At 36.4% G+C, this 20355-nt stretch overlaps 1 protein-coding gene across 3 annotated transcripts in view; it reads right to left on the bottom strand.

The window, feature by feature from the left end:
* TTC28 (tetratricopeptide repeat domain 28) overlaps nt 1-20355 on the bottom strand; it is a gene marked incomplete at its 3' end in the record, with an annotated part of 577903 nt that overhangs the window by 265708 nt on the left and 291840 nt on the right. For all 3 annotated transcript variants that reach the window (XM_084254147.1, XM_084254149.1, XM_084254148.1), the window contains exon 3: nt 9567-9714. In XM_084254147.1, coding sequence (XP_084110273.1) covers nt 9567-9714 — 148 coding nt within the window. The remainder of the gene's footprint in view (nt 1-9566; nt 9715-20355) is intronic.

Below are 20355 nucleotides of genomic sequence, written 5' to 3'. Positions count from 1 at the left end.
CTGAAATACACTGCTGAGGGGAGCAGCAGGCAAGACAGGAGAGGTTTGCTGCACCATGTGGGTTGCTCCCTGGCAGGCCAGGGATCGAACTCATGCTGCAATGGCTGTGGATTGCTTCATAGTGCGGTACTTAACCCTTTGTGCCACCAGGGAGGTCCAGATAAGTTGTTTTCTTAATGTATAAATATTAAATAGTTTAAATTAGGTGATTTCTATGATTCTTTCCAATGCTACTATTTTAAGATTTTAATTCCCATTCTCAAATAAACATACCCTCTTAGCAAAGATACAGATTTTTGTGATTTTAGCAGACAAGGTGGAATAGAATTTTGGCAGCTTAAAATAATTAAGATATTTTACTTTCTAGAAACTACACATAATACATGAAGCAGTCAAAATCAACCCAAATCCATGGGAATATAAAGGTCCTCTGCAACACTGATTGAACACTAGTTATGTGCTTTTGAAATGTAAAAGCTTTAAGAAATTAGGATGAACAAAATCACATTTCCTGACACTTGAAGAGCTTCCAGGAATGCAGTAGAGGCTAATAATAAACAAACAACAATCGCATCCAGCTATTTCATCAGTTCTGAAGTGCACCTGCACTCACATATTAATATCTCTGACTTGGAAATTTAATATCTCTGAACTCTATGGTATCTTCCAATTCTATGGTTTGTCATTTCTTTTCTCTAAAAGGATATAAAGGAGCTTTATCCGTTCATGTGAAATTAAATGATGAGGACTGTATATCATTTAAATCGTTAGCACGCTCTTTTTTCTTAGTAATATATAATATAATGACACGATGCTCAATCCATAGTTCTTAGCATTGGTAGAATGTGCTGTGAAGTCAGACAGGAAAAAGGTGCTACCTCTACTCAGGCAAGTCTAAGAAAGCTTTTCAGAAGAAGTGACATCTGAATAGAAATTAGAGAGAGGAGAAACCAGTGTTTTCCAGGAACCGCAGATAGCTTTATTTGGGACCATCTTCAAGATAAGAATGAAAGAGAAAAAGTTCTCTTATACTAAGGAGGTTGGCCCCTATTCTGTAGACAATGGGAAAAACGAATAAGAGAATGACAGATCAGACTTACATTTTAGAAAGTTCATTCTGAAGGAAAGCAAAGCATGGACTGGTTTGGAAGAGAGAAAAGCCAGGATAACCAGTTAGAAGCAAGATATGATGAAGTCCTATATTTGTAATGAGAAAACAGATAGAGAACAAGTGATAAATTTCAGACCCATTTAGAGTTTACAGAATTTGAGGGGTAAATGCATTTAACAGGCACAATGGCTTATTCCAAAGGAATGACTGTCTTATACGGCTCACCTTCAGGGTAAATAACATTTTAGCAGAATTCAATTTTTTAAGGTACTATGAAGACATTCTGGGACTTCCAAGTTATCCCTATAACATTTGCCAAGCACACATGACTAAAAAGGATTCAACTTTTTTAAAAGTCTGGCAATATCAGTACCAATAATCTTGAATACATTACCAAAATATATAACTGAACTGCAAATCCAGAAGGCTGGGAGAACAATCCCAGAGTGAATCTCCAAAACAGAGACAAAAAGGAAAAGGCAGCTACTGACACTGTGGCACAATGACAAGGTAAGAAGGTAAGTAAATTATTGTGAGAGTAAAATATTCCCCCAAAAAACAAAATTTAGAGGTAAGGTTCATAATAGTCACTTAATTTTAATTTTCAACTTTTCTTTGGCTGATTTCTTAAAAAGAAATAAGCTAAATTAAAATCCCTTGGGTTCATCACAAAAGGACACTGTATGATTTCACTTATATAAAGTACCTAGAGCAGTCAGACTCATAGAGACAGAAAAATAGCATAGCGGTTGCCAAGAGCAGCAGGGAGCAGGGAGAGGGTGTTTAATAGGTACAGAGTGTCAATTTGGGAAGATGAAAAAGCTGCTTGCACCTATTGTAAATGTACTTAATGTCACTGAGATGTGTAACAAAAAAATGGCTTAAATGGTGAATTTAGGTTATGTATATTTTACCACAATCAAAGAAAGAAAATCTTTTGGTTCCTACTCAGGGAAAACTGCCTGCCTCAAAAAAAAAAAATGAAAACAAAGATGACATGGTTATTAGCAATTTATCTAAGCCACTTCACATATTGGTGTGTTTGTCTGTGTATTTATTTAAATCTACTTCATGGTGAAAGGATTCAAAGGTCGTCCACAGAAATAAGGTAGAAAATACAGATGTCAGAATGAGTAGAAAATAAAACTAAAACAATAAAATTTCAGCACACTAAGAGGGGGAATGTAAGGTCTGGCAGAGCTCCTTAAAGGTGGCCAGGACCCAGAGCCACAGAGAACAAAGCAAAGGAGAAAGGATCACTTTCAAAATTCCCAGACCTTTCAGATAAACATACAGCAACACTCAGGAGAAACACAGCATTTCCTAGCACTGAGGCCCAAGAGAAAGTTCTCCAGCAAATGCTCAGAAAGAGGACCATGCTACTCTACAGTGTTTGCTGCATACTCTCAGCACTGTGCCTGTCATAAATACATGTGCAGGATTAATACTGCTGCTGCTTCCATCATGCCATGAGAGGTAGGGCATCACACTACAGGGGGAAGGCATCCCATGAGAATTGCCTTTACATTCTAAAGCTTATTTTGATTCTCAAAATGTTATGAGATAGATAGTATTATTTCCTTTTTACAGATAAGGACTGAGGTATACAGAAAGGAAGCACCTTGCTCAGTTAACAGAATAGCAAATGGCAGAGCTAAAATTACATTCCAATCTTGGACATTGTGTGTGTTGGCCTCCTGTGAAAAGTGACTGCCCCAAAAAGAGAATCAGATAGAATGGGTTACTGAGGGTAGACAATTAGAGAAAGAAAAAAAAAATGAACCCCAACTTAACTCTGAGAGAAAATCTTAGATATTCAACAGCCATTTCCTACCAGTGCTTAATAAAATCAGCTCTGGAGCCTGTAGAAACACCACAACAGGTGATAGCCCATAAATGTAATAGTCTTTAGATTACTGAATTAACAGGAGAAGAGAAAATATACACAAGAGAACCCTCAGCAAAAAGCAGCCCTGGTATCTTTAGAGGAACAAATAAAGGTAAATTCAATCTCACTTTGTAATTATATTATTAAATCTGTGGTTGGCAGTAGTACTGTGCTACAACATCCAAATTTGCATAAGCATTTATAGGATACAATGAACTGAAATTGCTGAAAGACTAAAGAGGAGATAAAGACTAAAGAGGAGGAAAACAGTAAAAGAAAAACCTGAGAAGGCATGAAGAAAGTATCATTTTATATTTACACTTAATTTTATATTTCCATCAATGATTTAAAGGAAATATGTTACATGTAATAATGTAAATGTATCCACAGGATAAGTAGATTAACTAATATCTGGTTGGTGAAACCATAAAAATAAAGTAAAACAGATTTAATTCAGTAATACAGGCAATAACAATATCTTTTTATAAAAATGTCAGTTTTAATGTAAATAAATAACTTATTAATTTGAGAACAAGGGCATAGTAATATAGATTGGCCCTACCTTTAAAAAAGAAAACAAAATCTTGAAACTTACCCAAATAGCCAAACATAGGAAAAAGGTGCACATCTTGGGACCTTTGTTGCTTACAAAAGCACATGTGCTGAGGAGCTTTTTCTGTTGCATTTAAGAATTACAAAGAACAACATCTGACACAACATATCAGACCAATACATAATGTGACCCAGACAGCACAGCTACGCACAATGGCAAAAACTTATAAGGCTGTGGAAGGCTAAAATAAACAGTGAATAAAAAGTGGGCAGCAAATGATGACAGATATTCTGAACTGCAATCATATGAGAAAAAGAGAGGTCATTAACAGTTTGTTTAATAAATGGTGCTGGGAAAACTGGACCATCACTGCAAAAAAGTGAAACTAGACTACTACCTCTCACTGTGCACAAAAATTACCTCAAAATGGATAAAAGAACTTGACATAAGACCTGAAACCATAAAATATATAGAAGAAAATATAGGTAAAACACTACAAGACATACATCGCAATAACATCTTTAAAGACTCATCACCCAAAGAAGTGATAGTGAAGGCAAAGATAAACACCTGGGATTACATCAAACTGAAAAGCTTCTGCACAGCAAAAGAGACATTAAACAAAACAGAAACACCCAATGGATTAGGAAAAAAATCTTTGCACTCCAGTCAACTGATAAGGGACTGATCACAAAGATATACAAAGAACTGACACGACTCAACAAAAACAAAATAAAAAATCAGGTCAAGAAATGGGCAGAAGAACTTAAAAGACATTTCTCCAAAGAGGAAATGCAAATGGTCAATAGGCATATGAAAAAAAGTTCAACATCCCTTATAATCAGGGAAATGCAAGTTAAAACCACATTGAGATATCACCTTACCCCAGTAAGAATGGGACATATCAAAAAAACAAGCAACAACAAATGCTGGCAAGGATGTGATGAAAAAAGAACTCTCCTACAGTGCTAGTGGGAGTGCAACCTGGTCCAACAACTATGGAAAGCTGTCCGGAGGTTCCTCAGCCTACTAAAAATGGAGCTACCATATGACCCAGCAATTCCACTCCTAGGGATCTACCCAAAGGACACAAAAACATTGATTCAAAAGAACACCTGTACCCCTATGTTTATTGCAGCACTATTTACAATAGGTAAAACCTGGAAACAACCCAAATGCCCAAAAATAGATTACTAGATCAAGAAGATGTGGCATATATACACAATGGAATATTATTCAGCAATCAAAAAAGATAAACCATGCCATTTGCAGCAACATGGATGGAGCTAGAAGAAATTATGCTCAGTGAAATAAGTCAGAAGGAAAAAGAAAAATATCGGATGGTTTCACTTATAGCCATAATATAGGAGAACAAAACAAGACATCAGTGTAAAAACATAGTAACAGTACCAAACATGGCAAAGCAAAAACAATTATAAATCAGAGACATACTGCAGGGGAGGAGGAGGGAGAGGGATTAGAGGGAAGAAGGGGGGAGCACAGGGGACTGAGGTGATGGCACATGGGTGCATTGGTGAAGGAAACTCTATGGGGACTACACCTGAGGGGGTGGGGGGAAGCAAATACGGGGCATATAACCAAGATAAAAGTGCATACATTGTGCAAAAATGATAAATGATGTAAGAAATATATAAAATAAAAATAAAAAAATAATGAAATGAACAATGTAAAAAATAAAAATTATTTTAAAAAAGGGAGAGAGAGGTCGTTTGGATATGAGATGATACCCTGAACAACACCATGCAAATAAAGTCTTTCTGTAAAATGTTGATAAGCAAAGCCCATCTCAAATAGACATATTCATTTAAAAAATGCTAAAATTAAATGAAATAAATCAAAGTGCCTTAAGGAAAGAGAGGAAAATGTTAAAGCACGCTAAGCACCTGTAAGATGCAGCTTTTCCCAAGGGTGGGCCTTAGGCCACTAAGTGTAAGATGGGAAAGAACACGACACAGAAAACCCTAAGACAGCACCACTGAGCTATTCCTCACAATGCAGGGAACATTTCCTTACATTTATCTAAACAAATTGCTTCAAAGGCAAAATGGTAAGTATGATTCTGCTGATCTCAACACATTTACTCCAATATTCTAAGGCAGCAGCAGAAACACCTCCGAATAAAGAAAGGATAACTTCATGAACTAAACAAAAAAATGTTCCATGTAAACTGCTAGTGGAGAGATATAGGGAGAGAACAAGAAAACACTAGAAAAATGGAAAGGAGAGGCACATTGATTTTTCTGTTATTGTCCATCCCCCCCACCACCACCAAGCCCCGGAGCTCCAAAGCACATCTGCTCTGAGTCAGAGTTTATTAACAGCAGGTCCCCCAGTGGGAGCAGCCATTAGGTTCCTTCAGCAGACTCTACTTTGTATGGGGTTATAAAAATCACATGAAGAGAGGTTTCCTTACCACTTTTTTCTAAAACATGAAAACTGACTTCCAGGAAAATATTTTTTATAGTTCTGAATTGCACAGAGACCATATAGTTCATCAGAGAACCATATAGTTCATCAAACCTTTATTTAGCATATATATTGAGCCAAGTACTTTACTAACTAGTATATTAAGATTATCTAATGCTGCAAACATTTTCAAAACTAAACATCTGATAATACTGCCATCAAATTTTTAGTTTCTTTAAAACCATACTATTTCAGAGACTAAAAATAGAGTTCTATTGAGCATAATCTAATTAATATTAAACATTAGTAACTGTTTACTATTTGCCATAAGTCTGCCTTATATCTCCATACTCTGCAAAGATGACAATTGATATAAACTTTCAGCTCAATATTTCCAAAACTCATACCTCAAAAATCAATGTTCTTTAAAGTAAAGTCTGCCTGTTTTGGGTCTTAGAACTCCTCCAATTTCCCTGGTACCATTTTCAATCCTTTGTTTTACCAGACTATCAACTGGTATAAAATATATATATTAACAGGAGAAAACCATGTAAACTAGTTTCTCTCTGTTTCTTTCCTTTTACTTCTACATAATCTTTGAATTGCTCTTCTAAAAATTGTTAGGGACAGTCTACAATTAGATCCATATTTACTCTTATAAAATATTAAAGTGTCCAATGTTTTGTCTTATTTGATTATTTCCAGATAACATATTGGTCCAGGGCCTCCCCTGGTGGCGCAGTGGTTGAGTGCTGGGCTGCGAAGATGCCCACAGCCTCTGGAGCACCGGTTCGATCCCTGGCCGCCGGCGAGGGTCCACATGGCGCAGCAGACCTCTCCTGTCTTGCCCACTGCTCCCCTCAGCAGTGTATTTCATCAGTCTGCCTGTTCTGTTCCCCACTCTGGCGAATTCTCTCACCTTCCCATGCTTCTGACTGTACCCAGTGCTTGTATAAATAAATAAAGCTTTAAAAAAAAAAAAAGAACATATTGGTCCAAATAAGTAAAGCAATTTATTCCTAGAAGTGTGATTTAGAAATACAGAATCTTATAACAACAAAAAATTAAGAATTCTTTAGATAATCCTAAAACAAGTTGGTTCATTTACCCATGATCATTAAGTTAATGAAACATTGAAAATATGAGTTCACAGCTGAGCTGTGGAACCAAGTTGAACTGGGGCATGGTCTGCCATCAAAATAAAGGGCAGACACCAGGAAGGAGCAATCCCCAGTGCCACTGGGGGAAGCCAGGGACCCCCACAACCACCTTCATGATAGGAGCAAGGGAAGGCCCTGTCTCCATTGGAACACAGACTGATGGAGTCAAACAGAAAACCCAGAAATAAACCCACAGATTTATGGACAACTAATCTTCAACAAAAGACCAAAGAATATGCAATGGAACAAAGAAAGTTTGTTCAAAAGTGATGCTAGAAAAATTGGGCTGCTACATACAAAAAAAAAAAAAAATATGAAGCTTGACTATTACCTCCCACCATGCCCAAAAATCAACTCAAAATGGACTAAAGAACTGGACATAAGGCCTGAAACCATAAAATATATAGAAGAAAATATAGGCAAAATACTATATAACATATGCCCCCATAACATCTTTAAAGACACATTACCCAAAGCAAAGGTAGTGAAGGAAAGGATAAACAGCTGGGACTACATCAAATTAAAGAGCTTCTGTACAGCAAAAGAGACATTAACCAAAACAAAGAGACACCCGCTGATTGGGAGAAAATTTTTGCACACAATACTAATGACAAGGGGTTGATCACAAAGATCTACAAGGAGCTGACAAAACTCAACAAAAACAAAGTAAACAACCAAGTCAAGAAATGGGCAGAGGAGCCTCCCCTGGTGGCGCAGCGGTTGAGCGCTGGGCTGCAAAGCTGCCTGCAGCTTCTGCAGCGCCAGTTCGATCCCCAGCCACTGGCGAGGGTCCCACATGGAGCAGCAGACCTCTCCTGCCGGCCCATTGCTCCCCTCAGCAGTGTATTTCGTCAAGTCTGCCTTTTCTGTTCCCCGCTCTGGCTCTGGTGAATTCTCTCACCCTTCCACGCTTCTGACTGTACCCAGGGCTTGTATAAATAAATAAATCTTAAAAAAAAAAAAAAAAAAAAGGAATCGTAATGTATATATTAAAAAAAAAAAAAAAGAAAGAAAGAAATGGGCAGAGGAGCTAAAAAGACTTCTCCAAAGAGGAAATGCAAATGGCCAACAGACAGAGGAAAAAATGTTCACTATCACTCGTAATCAGGGAAATGCAAATCAAAACCACAATGAGATACCATCTCACACTAGTGAGAATGACACATATTAAAAAAAACTAGCAACAGGGGCCTCCCCGGTGGCACAGCAGGTTGAGCACCATGTTGTGAAGCTGTCCACAGCCTCTGCAGCATGGTTTCGATTCCTGGCTGGACAGGGAGATACCCACATGGCGCAGCAGACCTCTTCTGTCTCACCCGCTGCTCCCCTCGGCAGTGTCTTTGGTCCATCTGCCTGTTCTGCTCCCTGCTCTGTTTCTGGTGAATTCTCTCACCCTCCCTCACCTCTGCCCTATACCCCAGTTCTTGTATAAATAAATAAATCTTTAAAAAAAAAAAAAAAAACCAAAAAGCTAGCAACAACAAATGTTGGCGAGGATGTGGAGAAAAAGGAAATCTCCTATACTGCTGGTGGGAATGCAAACTGGTCCAACCACTATGGAAAGCTGTGTGGAAGTTACTCAAACTGCTAAAAATGGAGCTTCCATATGATTCAACAATTCCACTCCTAGGGAGCTACCCAAAGGACACAAAAACATTAATTCAAAATGATACCTGCACCCCTATGTTTAGTGCAGCACTATTTACAATAGGTAAAACCTGGAAACAACCCAAATGCCCAAAAATAGATGACTGGATCAAGAGATGTGGTGTATATATACACAATGGAATATTACTCAGCAATCAAAAAATATAAACTCAAGCCATTTGCAGCAACATGGATAGAGGTGCAAGGGATCATATTCAGTGAAATAAGCCAGAAAGAAGAAAAAAAAAATACTGGATGGTTTCACTTTTAGGAGGAATGTAGAGAATCCAAACAAGGGGTCAGGAAAAAAGAAGTAACTATAATAAAATATCAAAATCAACAGGCAACTATAAACCAGAGACATTATATGGGTGGGGGTGGAGAGGGAAATAGGATCAAAACAGAGGTAAGTAGAGCACAGTGCACTGGTGGTGGGAATTTCACAGGGACTATAATCAAGATGAGAAAGAGAAAGAGATGAGATGAGATGAGATGAGATGAGAAAGCATACATTGTACAAAAATGAAGAATGATGTAAAAAATATATAAAATTTAAAAAATCGTAATAATAAGTTCACAAACTTCCAGGCCATTGGCCTTACCCCCATTCAATTCCCCCTGATTAATGTCAGTTATTCACAGTGATTCTTGATCTTCCATTGTCTAAAATATCCACTCTTAGCAAATTTAATAATCTATCAATTCTCAATGCCTGTGTCTAAAATCTTCAAAAGCTAGAAATGTACTTTACTGCTGGGTCAAATACTTTATTATATTTACCTCTCATGGGAGATTTCATGGCAGCTTCTACCATCCCTACCAGAAGTTGGAGACTTTTTGGGTCCTGAGCCAAACCAGATGCAAAGGCTGCTAGGGCATCGGCATGACGTCCAAGGTACTGGAGGGCAACACCCTGTCGGAAGTATGCCTGGAAATAAAGAATGGACAATGCACATTTTACTATATACATATAGCATTATATACTATGCTACAACAAGGTATGCCTGGAAATAAAGAATGGACAATGCACATTTTACTATATACATATAGCATTATATAATATGCTGCAACAAGGCTGATGATTGTTCTTTGTTAGAATAATAGCTGAACAGAACTAAGATTGAATTGATCTTGGCTCCAAAACCTAATACATAGTTTGTAATCAAATTTGGTTTCTTCCAACATCAAAAAATTTAAGCATACATCTTTCAGGCAAATGATATTTAAGTCTTCACTCTTTTCACTTAGAGGGCATATTATTTTTTATCACATTCTTTGTCATTTATACATGTTACTTTTATTGGTGTTTTTGGTGGTACTCAAAATATTTTTATCCCACCTTTAATAGCATAAGCTCCTCAAAGATATGGATTTGGAGATTTCTTTATATGTCACCAAAATATCTAGCACAGTGCAAGATAAAAGCAAATCACTCAAATTGCATTTATTTTGTATTTCTCCCTTGATATAAGGGAAAAATCAACGTGTAATTATTATTGAGATAATTATATTGATGAGTAACATAATATGGCTACATTTAATGAGGTTTTTCAGTCACAATATTTAAAAGCTGTTATCTAAAACATCCTTTGCTTAGAAACAAAGTAAGACAGTTGTCTTTTGTATTCTTTAATTTGATTAGTTTAAAAGCTAGTATTGTCAGCTGTGATTAAAAGAAAGCATACCTCCTTCCAGCTAATTGCAGAAAGGGCCAGGAAATTAATAAAATAACTAAGTTTTAGAACAGTCTTGAGAACATACAGTTGTTTTCAAGCATACAGGGTAAAAAACAAGTAAATGAACAATTTTATGTAACCAGCAAAAGATCTTGTACCTGATTAACACAAAAAACGGTATTACTAATACATTCATTGCTACTATGACAACACTTGCTTCTAAAATATTTGTCCTCCTATTTAAATATTCTTAAAATACTATGTGGTTATCACCCAAATTTAACTTTTTTAGTTCAATATACTTTGAAAATGCCACAAGTCATATTCAAGGGATGAAAATGAAGTTTCAAACAACTCATAAAGCTACTTTTTAGAAAACATAATACATAATTGTATGATTTTATATGACACACTCTGAGAGCAAGAGAGAGAGCACCTTTCATGTTTATAAAACATATTTACTTACCTTATCTTATTCATTTTTGCTACTCCCCTTTGAGGTAATTTAAGATACGAAATACTATTCAGTGTTTCTATTAAGATACGAAATACTATTCAGTGTTTCTATTAAGAAACAATCCATAAACAGAATGAATGCTCAAATTATTATAGGCTATTCAGGTTTCTATTAAACTACCAGCAGCTGTTAAAACTGAGACTCCAGTAAAACAATAACCTGTTAATGCACTTTCATTATTAATTCATAGGATCACTTCCTTTCACTGAACTCGGCCACTGTTTTAATCTTTAATGTGAAAAATGTAAGCATTTTTCGCTACCCTTTTCATTTCACATTTTAGGTGATTTCTATAATCTAAGAGGCAATATATACAACATTCCATCTAAAAATAACTATAATTTACATAATTCTAAAATGCTATATTAAAGCTAAACTAACAACAATGTATGTGCCAAATACCTATAAACTGTAATTATTATTTATAGAGAGAGAAAAATATCTGTAGTTATTGATTTCAGGTATGCATTTTAACACACACAAAAATCAATTGTGGTATCATTTCATAACACATGCAACTCAAATCATTCTGTACATCTTTAACTTATACAATGCTGCATGTCAACTATATCTCAATAAAATGGGAAAAATGAAACAAAAATCTTAAATTAGTTTCAGAATTTTAATACCCTATCTGCCAAATAAAGTCACTGAAAAGTATAATTTACTTGTTAGTAGGTAAGCAAAAAACAGTGTTAAATGCAAATTGTGGGGCCTCCCCCATGGCGCAGCGGTTGAGCGCTGGGTTACGAAGCTGCCCGCAGCCTCTGCAGCGCCAGTTCGATCCCCAGCCACAGGGAGAGGGTCCCACATGGCGCGCAGACCTCTCCTGCTGCCTGCTGCTCCCCTCAGCAGTGTACTTAGTCAGTCTGCCTGCACTGCTCTCCCCTCTGGCTCTGGTGAATTCTCTCACCCTCCCACGCTTCTGACTGTACCCAGTGCTTGTATAAATAAATAAATAAATAAATAAATAAATAAATAAATAAAGTTTTAAGTTCTAAAAAAAATGCAAATTGTGGTGTCAAGTATGAAAAGCCATTCCAAACAGTGTGCATAGTTTGTTTTCTTAGGACATTCAGAAATTAGATGAGAACAAGTGTGACTGGACTATGCCACCAACAATGTTGACTTCCTTTCTTCAGAAGATTTTGAAGAGATATGAAAGAGAAGGCTCAAAGTTCCCCCTGTTCCTCTTTTATGCCCTTCCAGAATCCCCAACCCAACTTTATAAGATTTTCTCAATTAAAAGCTAGAATTGTGTCCCTGTCAAAAGAGTCAAACTTGGAAAAACCCCTGTTCCAAACTCAGTGGGGCTCTCCCATCTTTTTTCCACACAATTTTCATCGTGAAAACAAACAGCTGCTGAATGCAAATTAGTTCCGTATACATTTGTGAGAGACATGCCACTATGGAGTTCAAGTTAATGATGATAAAACCTCGATCATGAGTTATTGTGCTAGAATAAAAATTCAGCACAGTGCCTGACAAAGTAAGCATTCAGTAAGCTATATTGATAGCTTCATTTCATTAGTTAATGAAAAAAGAATCATAATAAGAACACATAATTATTGTGTTCTTAACATAAGTGGAATCCAATAAATATTTTATTATTCAATATAATATAAATTATATTATATATATTGTATTATATCAATATTATATTATTATATCAATATAATATAACTATTCAATTCCTATCACTGCTTCATTCACTCCTCCCCTTATTCCATAAAAGACTATTGGCAACTGGGAAGCTCACTGCTCCAAGACTTTGAACCAACTGACTTAAAGAAATTGGTATTATCAGGGAGATGGGACAACCACTCGCAGGATCTCTACCAGCCTCTTCCAAAACAAAGGTCAAGATGTGCTAAGATTCACATTTATATACCATAGCTTCAAGAAAACTGATATGAGTCTGCTATGACCAATCTGCTTCTCCCCAACTGATGGCTACTATTAATTTTTCCTTTATTCACTATCCAGGTTTCACAGGAAGCTGCTTCTCTGGGAAAAGGGGAAAATTTTGATCACTTAAGGTTAAAGAGAGACAGTATATGTGCAGCATATCAAGGGAAGGTGGGGCCTATGAAGCAATATTGAATACCTGCTGCCCAACCAACCTTAGATAATACAAGCATCTTCAGACAATACATCCCCCTGCCTGTACCTGCACGCACGCACGCACGCGCGCGCGCACACTCATACACACACCCCATTGGTATGTAGCATAGGGAAAGGAAGGGCAACATGGATTGACTTTGGTCAGCACCTACACCTCTCAATAATAGCTTTAATCTGAAGCATTAGCCAAGAAGACAAATGTAGAAGAAGCTAGTTAATACACCAAGCTAAAGGTGGAATGCCTAAAATCTCCCTTCAAGTATTCATGGTAGCAATGAATCAGACATTGAGGTCTTTACTTTCAATACCCCATCCTGTTTCACAGTTCGAAAACATTACTGAACTCAATGATGTAACATCCTACTCCATTGGCTCAAATGAGCGATGAGACAAACTGCTCTGTTCATAAATAAACGTGAATATTTATAACATCAAATATATGTACACATATATGTGATATAATATGTAAGTTACATGTGTAATATTTAAAATATGTAACAATATCTAAAATTGAGTTATTTATATGTACACATAATCTATTACTAAGTTCAAAGCATTCACAAATATTCTGCCTTCAACTTAATCTGTACTTTCAAGTGTGACTAAGAAACTAAAATTTGGTTTATTGCATTTTAGTTACTTTAAACTGAAACAGCCACAAGTGACCAACACTACTAGATTGGACAATGCAGGTCTAGAGTTCTTTAACAATAAACCTCCCAACACAAATCTAAATTTGGAAATGAAAAGGGATATATTAAACAAATGTACTACCATAAAATTTCTGAACTGAAGTTATGTGCCTTAGTCAAAGACAGTGACAGTAGAAAAAGAACTCATAAGGCTGACACAAGGCACGTAATCTCCCAACTTCATGTTCCATTTCCACTCATGGAGAAGATATGAAGACCTCAAAGGGTTGTAATAAAGATTTCTAGTTGATATCACATGTGAAATAAGAAACACTGAGTAGGTGTTTTTTAAAAAATTGACCAGAAAGTGAATTTCTCACTGCTAAGTTAACTCTCAATTTGGCGTTTGCTTTATAATCAATATATCTGCTTCACCAGCATACATATTAGAAATAACCTATGCTAAATTAAAGGGCTGACAAAAATTTGGCACAAAACAAAAATTAATGATTACTCTGAGTTATTAAAGAAATAATGAACTTATGTCTGGCATCTTCATTTCAAAAGATTATAAAGAGGTAATATATTTAAGAGAAATTTTTTAATCAAAATTGTTTTTAAAAATAGTTCAGTGACAATAACTGACAGGGAAAACCTATATTGTCAAAAAAACAAGCAAGGATGTAAAATAAATAAGAATAAAAAAAAAAATTTCAACTTTGGCAGTTGATTGGGTAGGCTTCAATTATCTAGTAAATACATTTTTTGGGGAAAAGACTACATGCAGATTAAGAAGGTCCTTAGGCCTAGGTAGAAAAGAAGAAAGAGGTGGCAGAAAATGACAAAAAGCCTGTATTTATAAATATGAATAAAAATATGTATAAATAAGTCCTTACTCTTAGATTCTTTATCCTGATACTGGTTATTAAAATTACTACAAGATAAGGGGTCAGGAAAATAATAATCATAATAAATTAAAAAACAAAATTAATAGGCAACTATTAATCAAAGAGACTGCAGTGGGGGGAAGGGGGAGGGATCAAAACAAGGAAGGGAAGAACAAAAGGGACTAAAGTGATGGTGCACGGGTGGACTGGTGGTGGGAATTTTATGGGGACTACACCTGAGAGGAGAAAGCAAACAGTACAAAAAGGAAGAAATGCCAAACTCTCTTCTCACTACTCCACACTATATCATCAACAAAAGAATTAATGATGTGCAATAAACCTCCAAATCAAGCTTTTTTGTCTGGGAATTCTTATACTTGCAAAATTCAAGTATATGAGGAGGCAGAAATGAAGGAAGATCAAAAATGACACAGAAAATTTATGAACATGAATATTTAATCTCTATTCCATTAGCAACCGTTGATTGTAGAACAATTTTTAATGAATTGGATGGAGGGAAAATTCGTTTCATTAACTTTTCATATAAATGTATTATTATTGAACCAAACGGGCCACTGTACTAGCAACTCAGTTCGATGTTAATTAGATTACAAGCATGAGGCTTTAAATCAAAGAAAAACAAAAGGAGGCATCAGCAAGCTTCTCAGCCAATGCTTGTTTGTTTGCTGTCTAAAAACAGACGTTTTACCTGAAATGTAATTTGTGATGCTTCTTTTCTGACATTTTCAAGTGAATTTTATCTAGTTTCTATTTGTTGATACTTCATATCAATGTGCATATCAAAAAATAAAAATAAATAAAACCATGATATCGGAAAAGAACACATTCTTCCTGTAGTGATGCACTTTACCTGCTCAGCTGGGAGTAATCATTCCTCTCTCTCTAGAAAGCTACACTTCTATTTTTCACTAGTCTTTTCTTTTTGTATGCTAAAAGCATGTGTCAGAGATTGGAGGCTATTTTAGAAACACCATTATTAAGTTTGCAACCCAGAGTTAGAGGCCCAAATGGCCTAAACATAATGTTTTAACCAAATCTGCAGCTGTGAATTGTTTTTCTTGTCATTGTTAGCTTTTGATAGGTCTAAAATTGACTTCTAAAGGAAATCTGTATACAGTCCTGGTTGTTTTATATTATATCAACTATTTCTTCTCCCAAAATTAATTTTAAAATAATTACATCAAAAGTGTCAAGTAACATATTTTGGGGACAATCATATTTTAAAGAGAAATTAAAAATTGGTAAGAAGTTAAAAGATGAAATGACAAGGCATTAAATAACTAAGAGGATATAATTTCAAAAACTAGAGGGATTCCCAATGTTAAGTTTATATAATATTATAAACTGAACTTTCTCTTCTAAACTTTAAAAATAAACAATGAAAAATGTTTGAGGTCTCCATAGCAGTGGTTCTGAACGTTTCATACCCGGTGCCTTTCCTCTGTGGGGGTAGCATAGGAAGTATGTAAAACCATGTGAAGGAAAAAAAACAGGGTATTTCTGGAACATTTTGCACAAAAAGCAAAAGGCAAGCCTCCCTGTTGGCGCAAGGGGTTAAGCACCGCACTATGAAGCTATCAGCAGCCACTGCAGCATGAGTTGGATCCCTAGCCAGGGAGCTAACCCATATGGCACAGCAGAACTCTCCTGTCTAGCCTGCTGCTCCCCTCAGCAGTATATTTCAGTTAATCTGCCTTCTGCTCCCCACTCTGTCCTCTCAGCCTCCTGCACCTCTGGCCTACACCCCAACTCTTATATGCATAAATTAATAAATCTTTTTTAAAAATTCACTTGGTTCAGCATGAGATTCTATATACCTGCCCTACCAACCCTCTGCCTACTTTGGGATCCAGAGTATATGTAATTTCACACACATCACCCTTGTCCTGGAGAATATGGTTAAGACTAGAAGAAAACTGGAAAAAAAATAATAGTGGGAAAAGAAAATGGTGGACTAGAAAAAAACACAGAAGCCAACAACATGAAAATTCTCACTGTTGCAAAAAAAAAAAAGAAAGAAAAAGAAAAAGCTGGCTTTTTGCTTGCCATAATGTAGCAATACCCAAACCATACCAGATTAATGAGAAACCACTTCCTCCATAAAGCAGTTTATCAGAAATTATTGCCATAAGTGCTATATATTGGGATTAGGGGTTCTACATATGGTTTCCCTTAGCAAGCCACCATTAGAACTCCACCATTAGTGATTCACTCCTTGATCTTTCTGAGCTATCAACTCTTGCCCTTCTCATCAAATTATGATTCAATCAGGAATTATAGGAAGCAAAAATATACCACCCAAAATATACCTTTTTAGCAAAAGGTTGATTTCATGGAAGAAGCTCTGAAAGTTGGGTGAAGTTTGCTTTTGAAAAAGATACCTGTAACCGATGAAAACAAAGGAGAAAGGAGGTATCACACTTCCAAACTTCAAGCTATACTACAAAGCCCATAATAATTAAAACAGTTTGGTATTGGAACAAAAACAGACACACAGGCCAATGGAACTGAATAGAGAGCCCAGAAATAAAGCCACACTTATATGAACAACTAATCTTTGACAAAGGAGCAAAGAATATGCAATGGAACACAGAAAGTTTGTTCAATAAATGGTGTTGGGAAAACTGGACCTCCACATGCAAAAAAAAATGAAACTAGACCACTACCTCTCACCGTGCACAAAAATCAGCTCAAAATGGATAAAAGAACTGGACATAAAACCTGAAACCATAAAATATACAGAAGAAAATATAGGTAAAACACTACAAGACACGCATCTCAAAAACATCTTTAAAGACTCATCACCCAAAGCAGTGATAGTGAAGGCAAAGATAAACACCTGGGATTACATCAAACTGAAAAGCTTCTGCACAGCAAGAGACACTAACCTTACCTCTTTAAGAAAGAGGTAATCTCCTAATCTCTTTTCAAAAGAGAAAGCTGAGAACCTAAATCAGCATACCTTTGTTTACTGCCCCTTTCCTGGTAAGCTCCCTAACTGACCTTCCCCATCCCTTCCCCAAAACTTCATTGTCATAACTAAGCTATTTAAGATAAACTCTGAAGTCATAAGCAAGTTATTCAGTCATACTGGGTTCCATGTAAAGAGGAGGTACACATATTATTATTAAACTTCTTTTCATTTTTTTTCCTCTTATCAATATGTCCAGTGCTTGTTTGATTATCTGCCAGCCTAGAAGAACCAATGGGTACAAAACAACTTATTTTGTGCCGCAATAGAGTCACAGCATTGTATAATGGAGAAGGGAAAAGTCCATACAAGAGAACACCTCTCCTACTGATGTCAAATTTATCTGAAGTTTCTAGAAGACAAACTTTCATTAATAAACTTTATTTTTAGAGCAATTCTAGACTCACAGCAAAACTGAGCAAAAAATACAGATAATTCCTATTAACCTCTGTTCTGACATAAACACAATGTTTTCTGCTACCAACATCCTGTACCACAGAATATAATACACCATATGTTTTACATGAAAACATTGTTTCTTACAGTCAATGAGTAATTATTTTTATATGAAAATCATAGAAGAAAATTAAAAGTTTGTACAATCTTTTAAAAAAGAAAATAAAGAAATGTCCATTTCTACTTTGCTTATAGCCCTACTCCATAGAATATCCCCTCTCTTCTGACTTTAAGTGTTTAGGAAAGCTGTGTTTGAGAACAATTACCTAAGCTACTGACAACCTCTACCTTTGTCAATTGCTTCAATTTCTAGCTAGCAGGAAGAGTCTTCAGAAAATAATATGTGCTGGGTAGACACACATAAACAGGGTGACATAAGCAACTAGTGAGAGAAAGGCTGAACGCAAGAATTTATGCCCAAAAATTACTTGCACACATATTTCACACATTTTTCTAAACAATAAACTTCCCACTCTACTTCTCTCCCCTTCCTATGTCACATAATTTTTCTGGCCCCTGTGTGTCAGGGTACCACATATCACAATGAAGAACAAGAAAAAGAAAAATATTTGCCTTTCAATATTGACCAGCACAAAAACATAATGATACACTTTAAATCTCTTAAAAAATAAAAAGTGTTCCATTTCTAGGCAAGACAGAGAGTAAACATCCAATCTTTCCTCCTGAATGCAACTGCACCCTAGAAAGACTCATGGAACAGTTCTCTGTGGACTTTGATCAGGAAATAGTAGAGGATGAACTGAAGAAGGAAACCAGAATTCAAAGTAGTAACAGGGGCCTCCCTGGTGGCACAAGGGGTTAAGTCCTCAGCACTACAGAGCTACCAACCGCTGCTCCCCTCAGCAGTGTATTTCAGCAGATCTGCCTGTTCTGCTCCCCATTCTGTCTCTGGTGAATCCTCTCCTCCCCACCCTGGCCTACACGCTAGTTCTTGTATGCATAAATAAATAAAAATAAATCTAAAAAAAAAAAAAAAGTAGTACCAGACCAGCATTGTGGGTTCCTGTTTTATTCTTCTCATCTGGTTATTGCCCAGTTTGTAGTCAAAGACTTCTCAAAATGAGAACTACCCACTGGATGCAGACTGAAAGCACTCCAAGAAAAGTTCTCTTCTAATCAGGAAAGCCAGAAAAAGAATCCCTAAGCGTCAAAAAGAATAGAGGAAATCGGCGCAGCAGACCTCTCCTGGCTCGCCCGCTGCTCCCCTCAGCAGTGTACTTCAGTCAGTCTGCCTGTTCTGTTCCATGCTCTGTCTCTGGTGAATCCTCTCATCCTCTTACCCTTCCGCTCATCTGGCCTGTACCCTGGTTCTTGTATGCATGAATAAATAAATCTTTAAAAAAAAATAGAGAAAATCCTATTTAATACCCCTTTCTATTATTTTCCAGTGCACACCCTGAGCAAGCCAGCAGTGACCGGAATGCAACAGCAGCATTGCTGGACAAATACCTAAACTTCTAAGGAAGGGAATCATTCTTTCAGATCACAGCAGCTCTGGTTCCAAGAGCATATGCGTGGCCAACGCTTTCTCCTCCCTTGCTACCCTTTACCTGCTTAATGCCTCAAAAATATGTAATAACAGGATTGTGCACTGCAGAGCAGGGAAACCGAGGCTTTACTTTTGGCTAGGTAGTGGAAGAGAGGGGTCAGCCAAAGAGGCAGAAGTGTCAGGGAGATGCGGTATAAGAGGGAGCTCATTAAGGTGATCCATAAAGAGGTATATGAATCTGATCTTAAACATCATAGCAAACGCTCTCAGAACTAAACTAAAAGCGCCAAAACAATTAGAAAAAGAAAATAATGAAGGTCTCAAAGAATCCAATTTTCAATTTCCTCTAAAATTAGAGTAATCAATATGGTGTAATATTGGTAGGGACAGACATATCAAGAAAACAGAATCGAGTCCAGAAATAGATGTGCACAACATACTATTGATTTTTTTTTTAAATAATAAATTTTATTTTTAAATTCCCCCATACAACTGCACATGCCCCACTCTGACCCCAATCCCTCCCCTCCCGGCCCCCACCCCCCAAAAAGTGTCTCTGGTTCATAGTTTTTTGTTGATTTTGATTTTCACTTTCTTATAGTTACTCATTTTCCTGATCCCTTATTTAAGTTTTCTAGATTCCTGCTATGAGTGAGACCATCCGGTATTTTTCTTTTTCTTTTGGGCTTATTTCGCTGAGCATGATCCCTTCCAGCGCCATCCATGTTGCTGCAAATTGCATGTGTTTATCTTTTTTGAATGCTGAGTAATATTC

Source organism: Talpa europaea (assembly GCF_964194135.1).
Source record: "Talpa europaea genome assembly, chromosome: 14".
Classification (NCBI taxonomy): Eukaryota; Metazoa; Chordata; class Mammalia; order Eulipotyphla; family Talpidae; genus Talpa; species Talpa europaea.
This window is presented reverse-complemented; position numbering and strand designations above follow the sequence as displayed.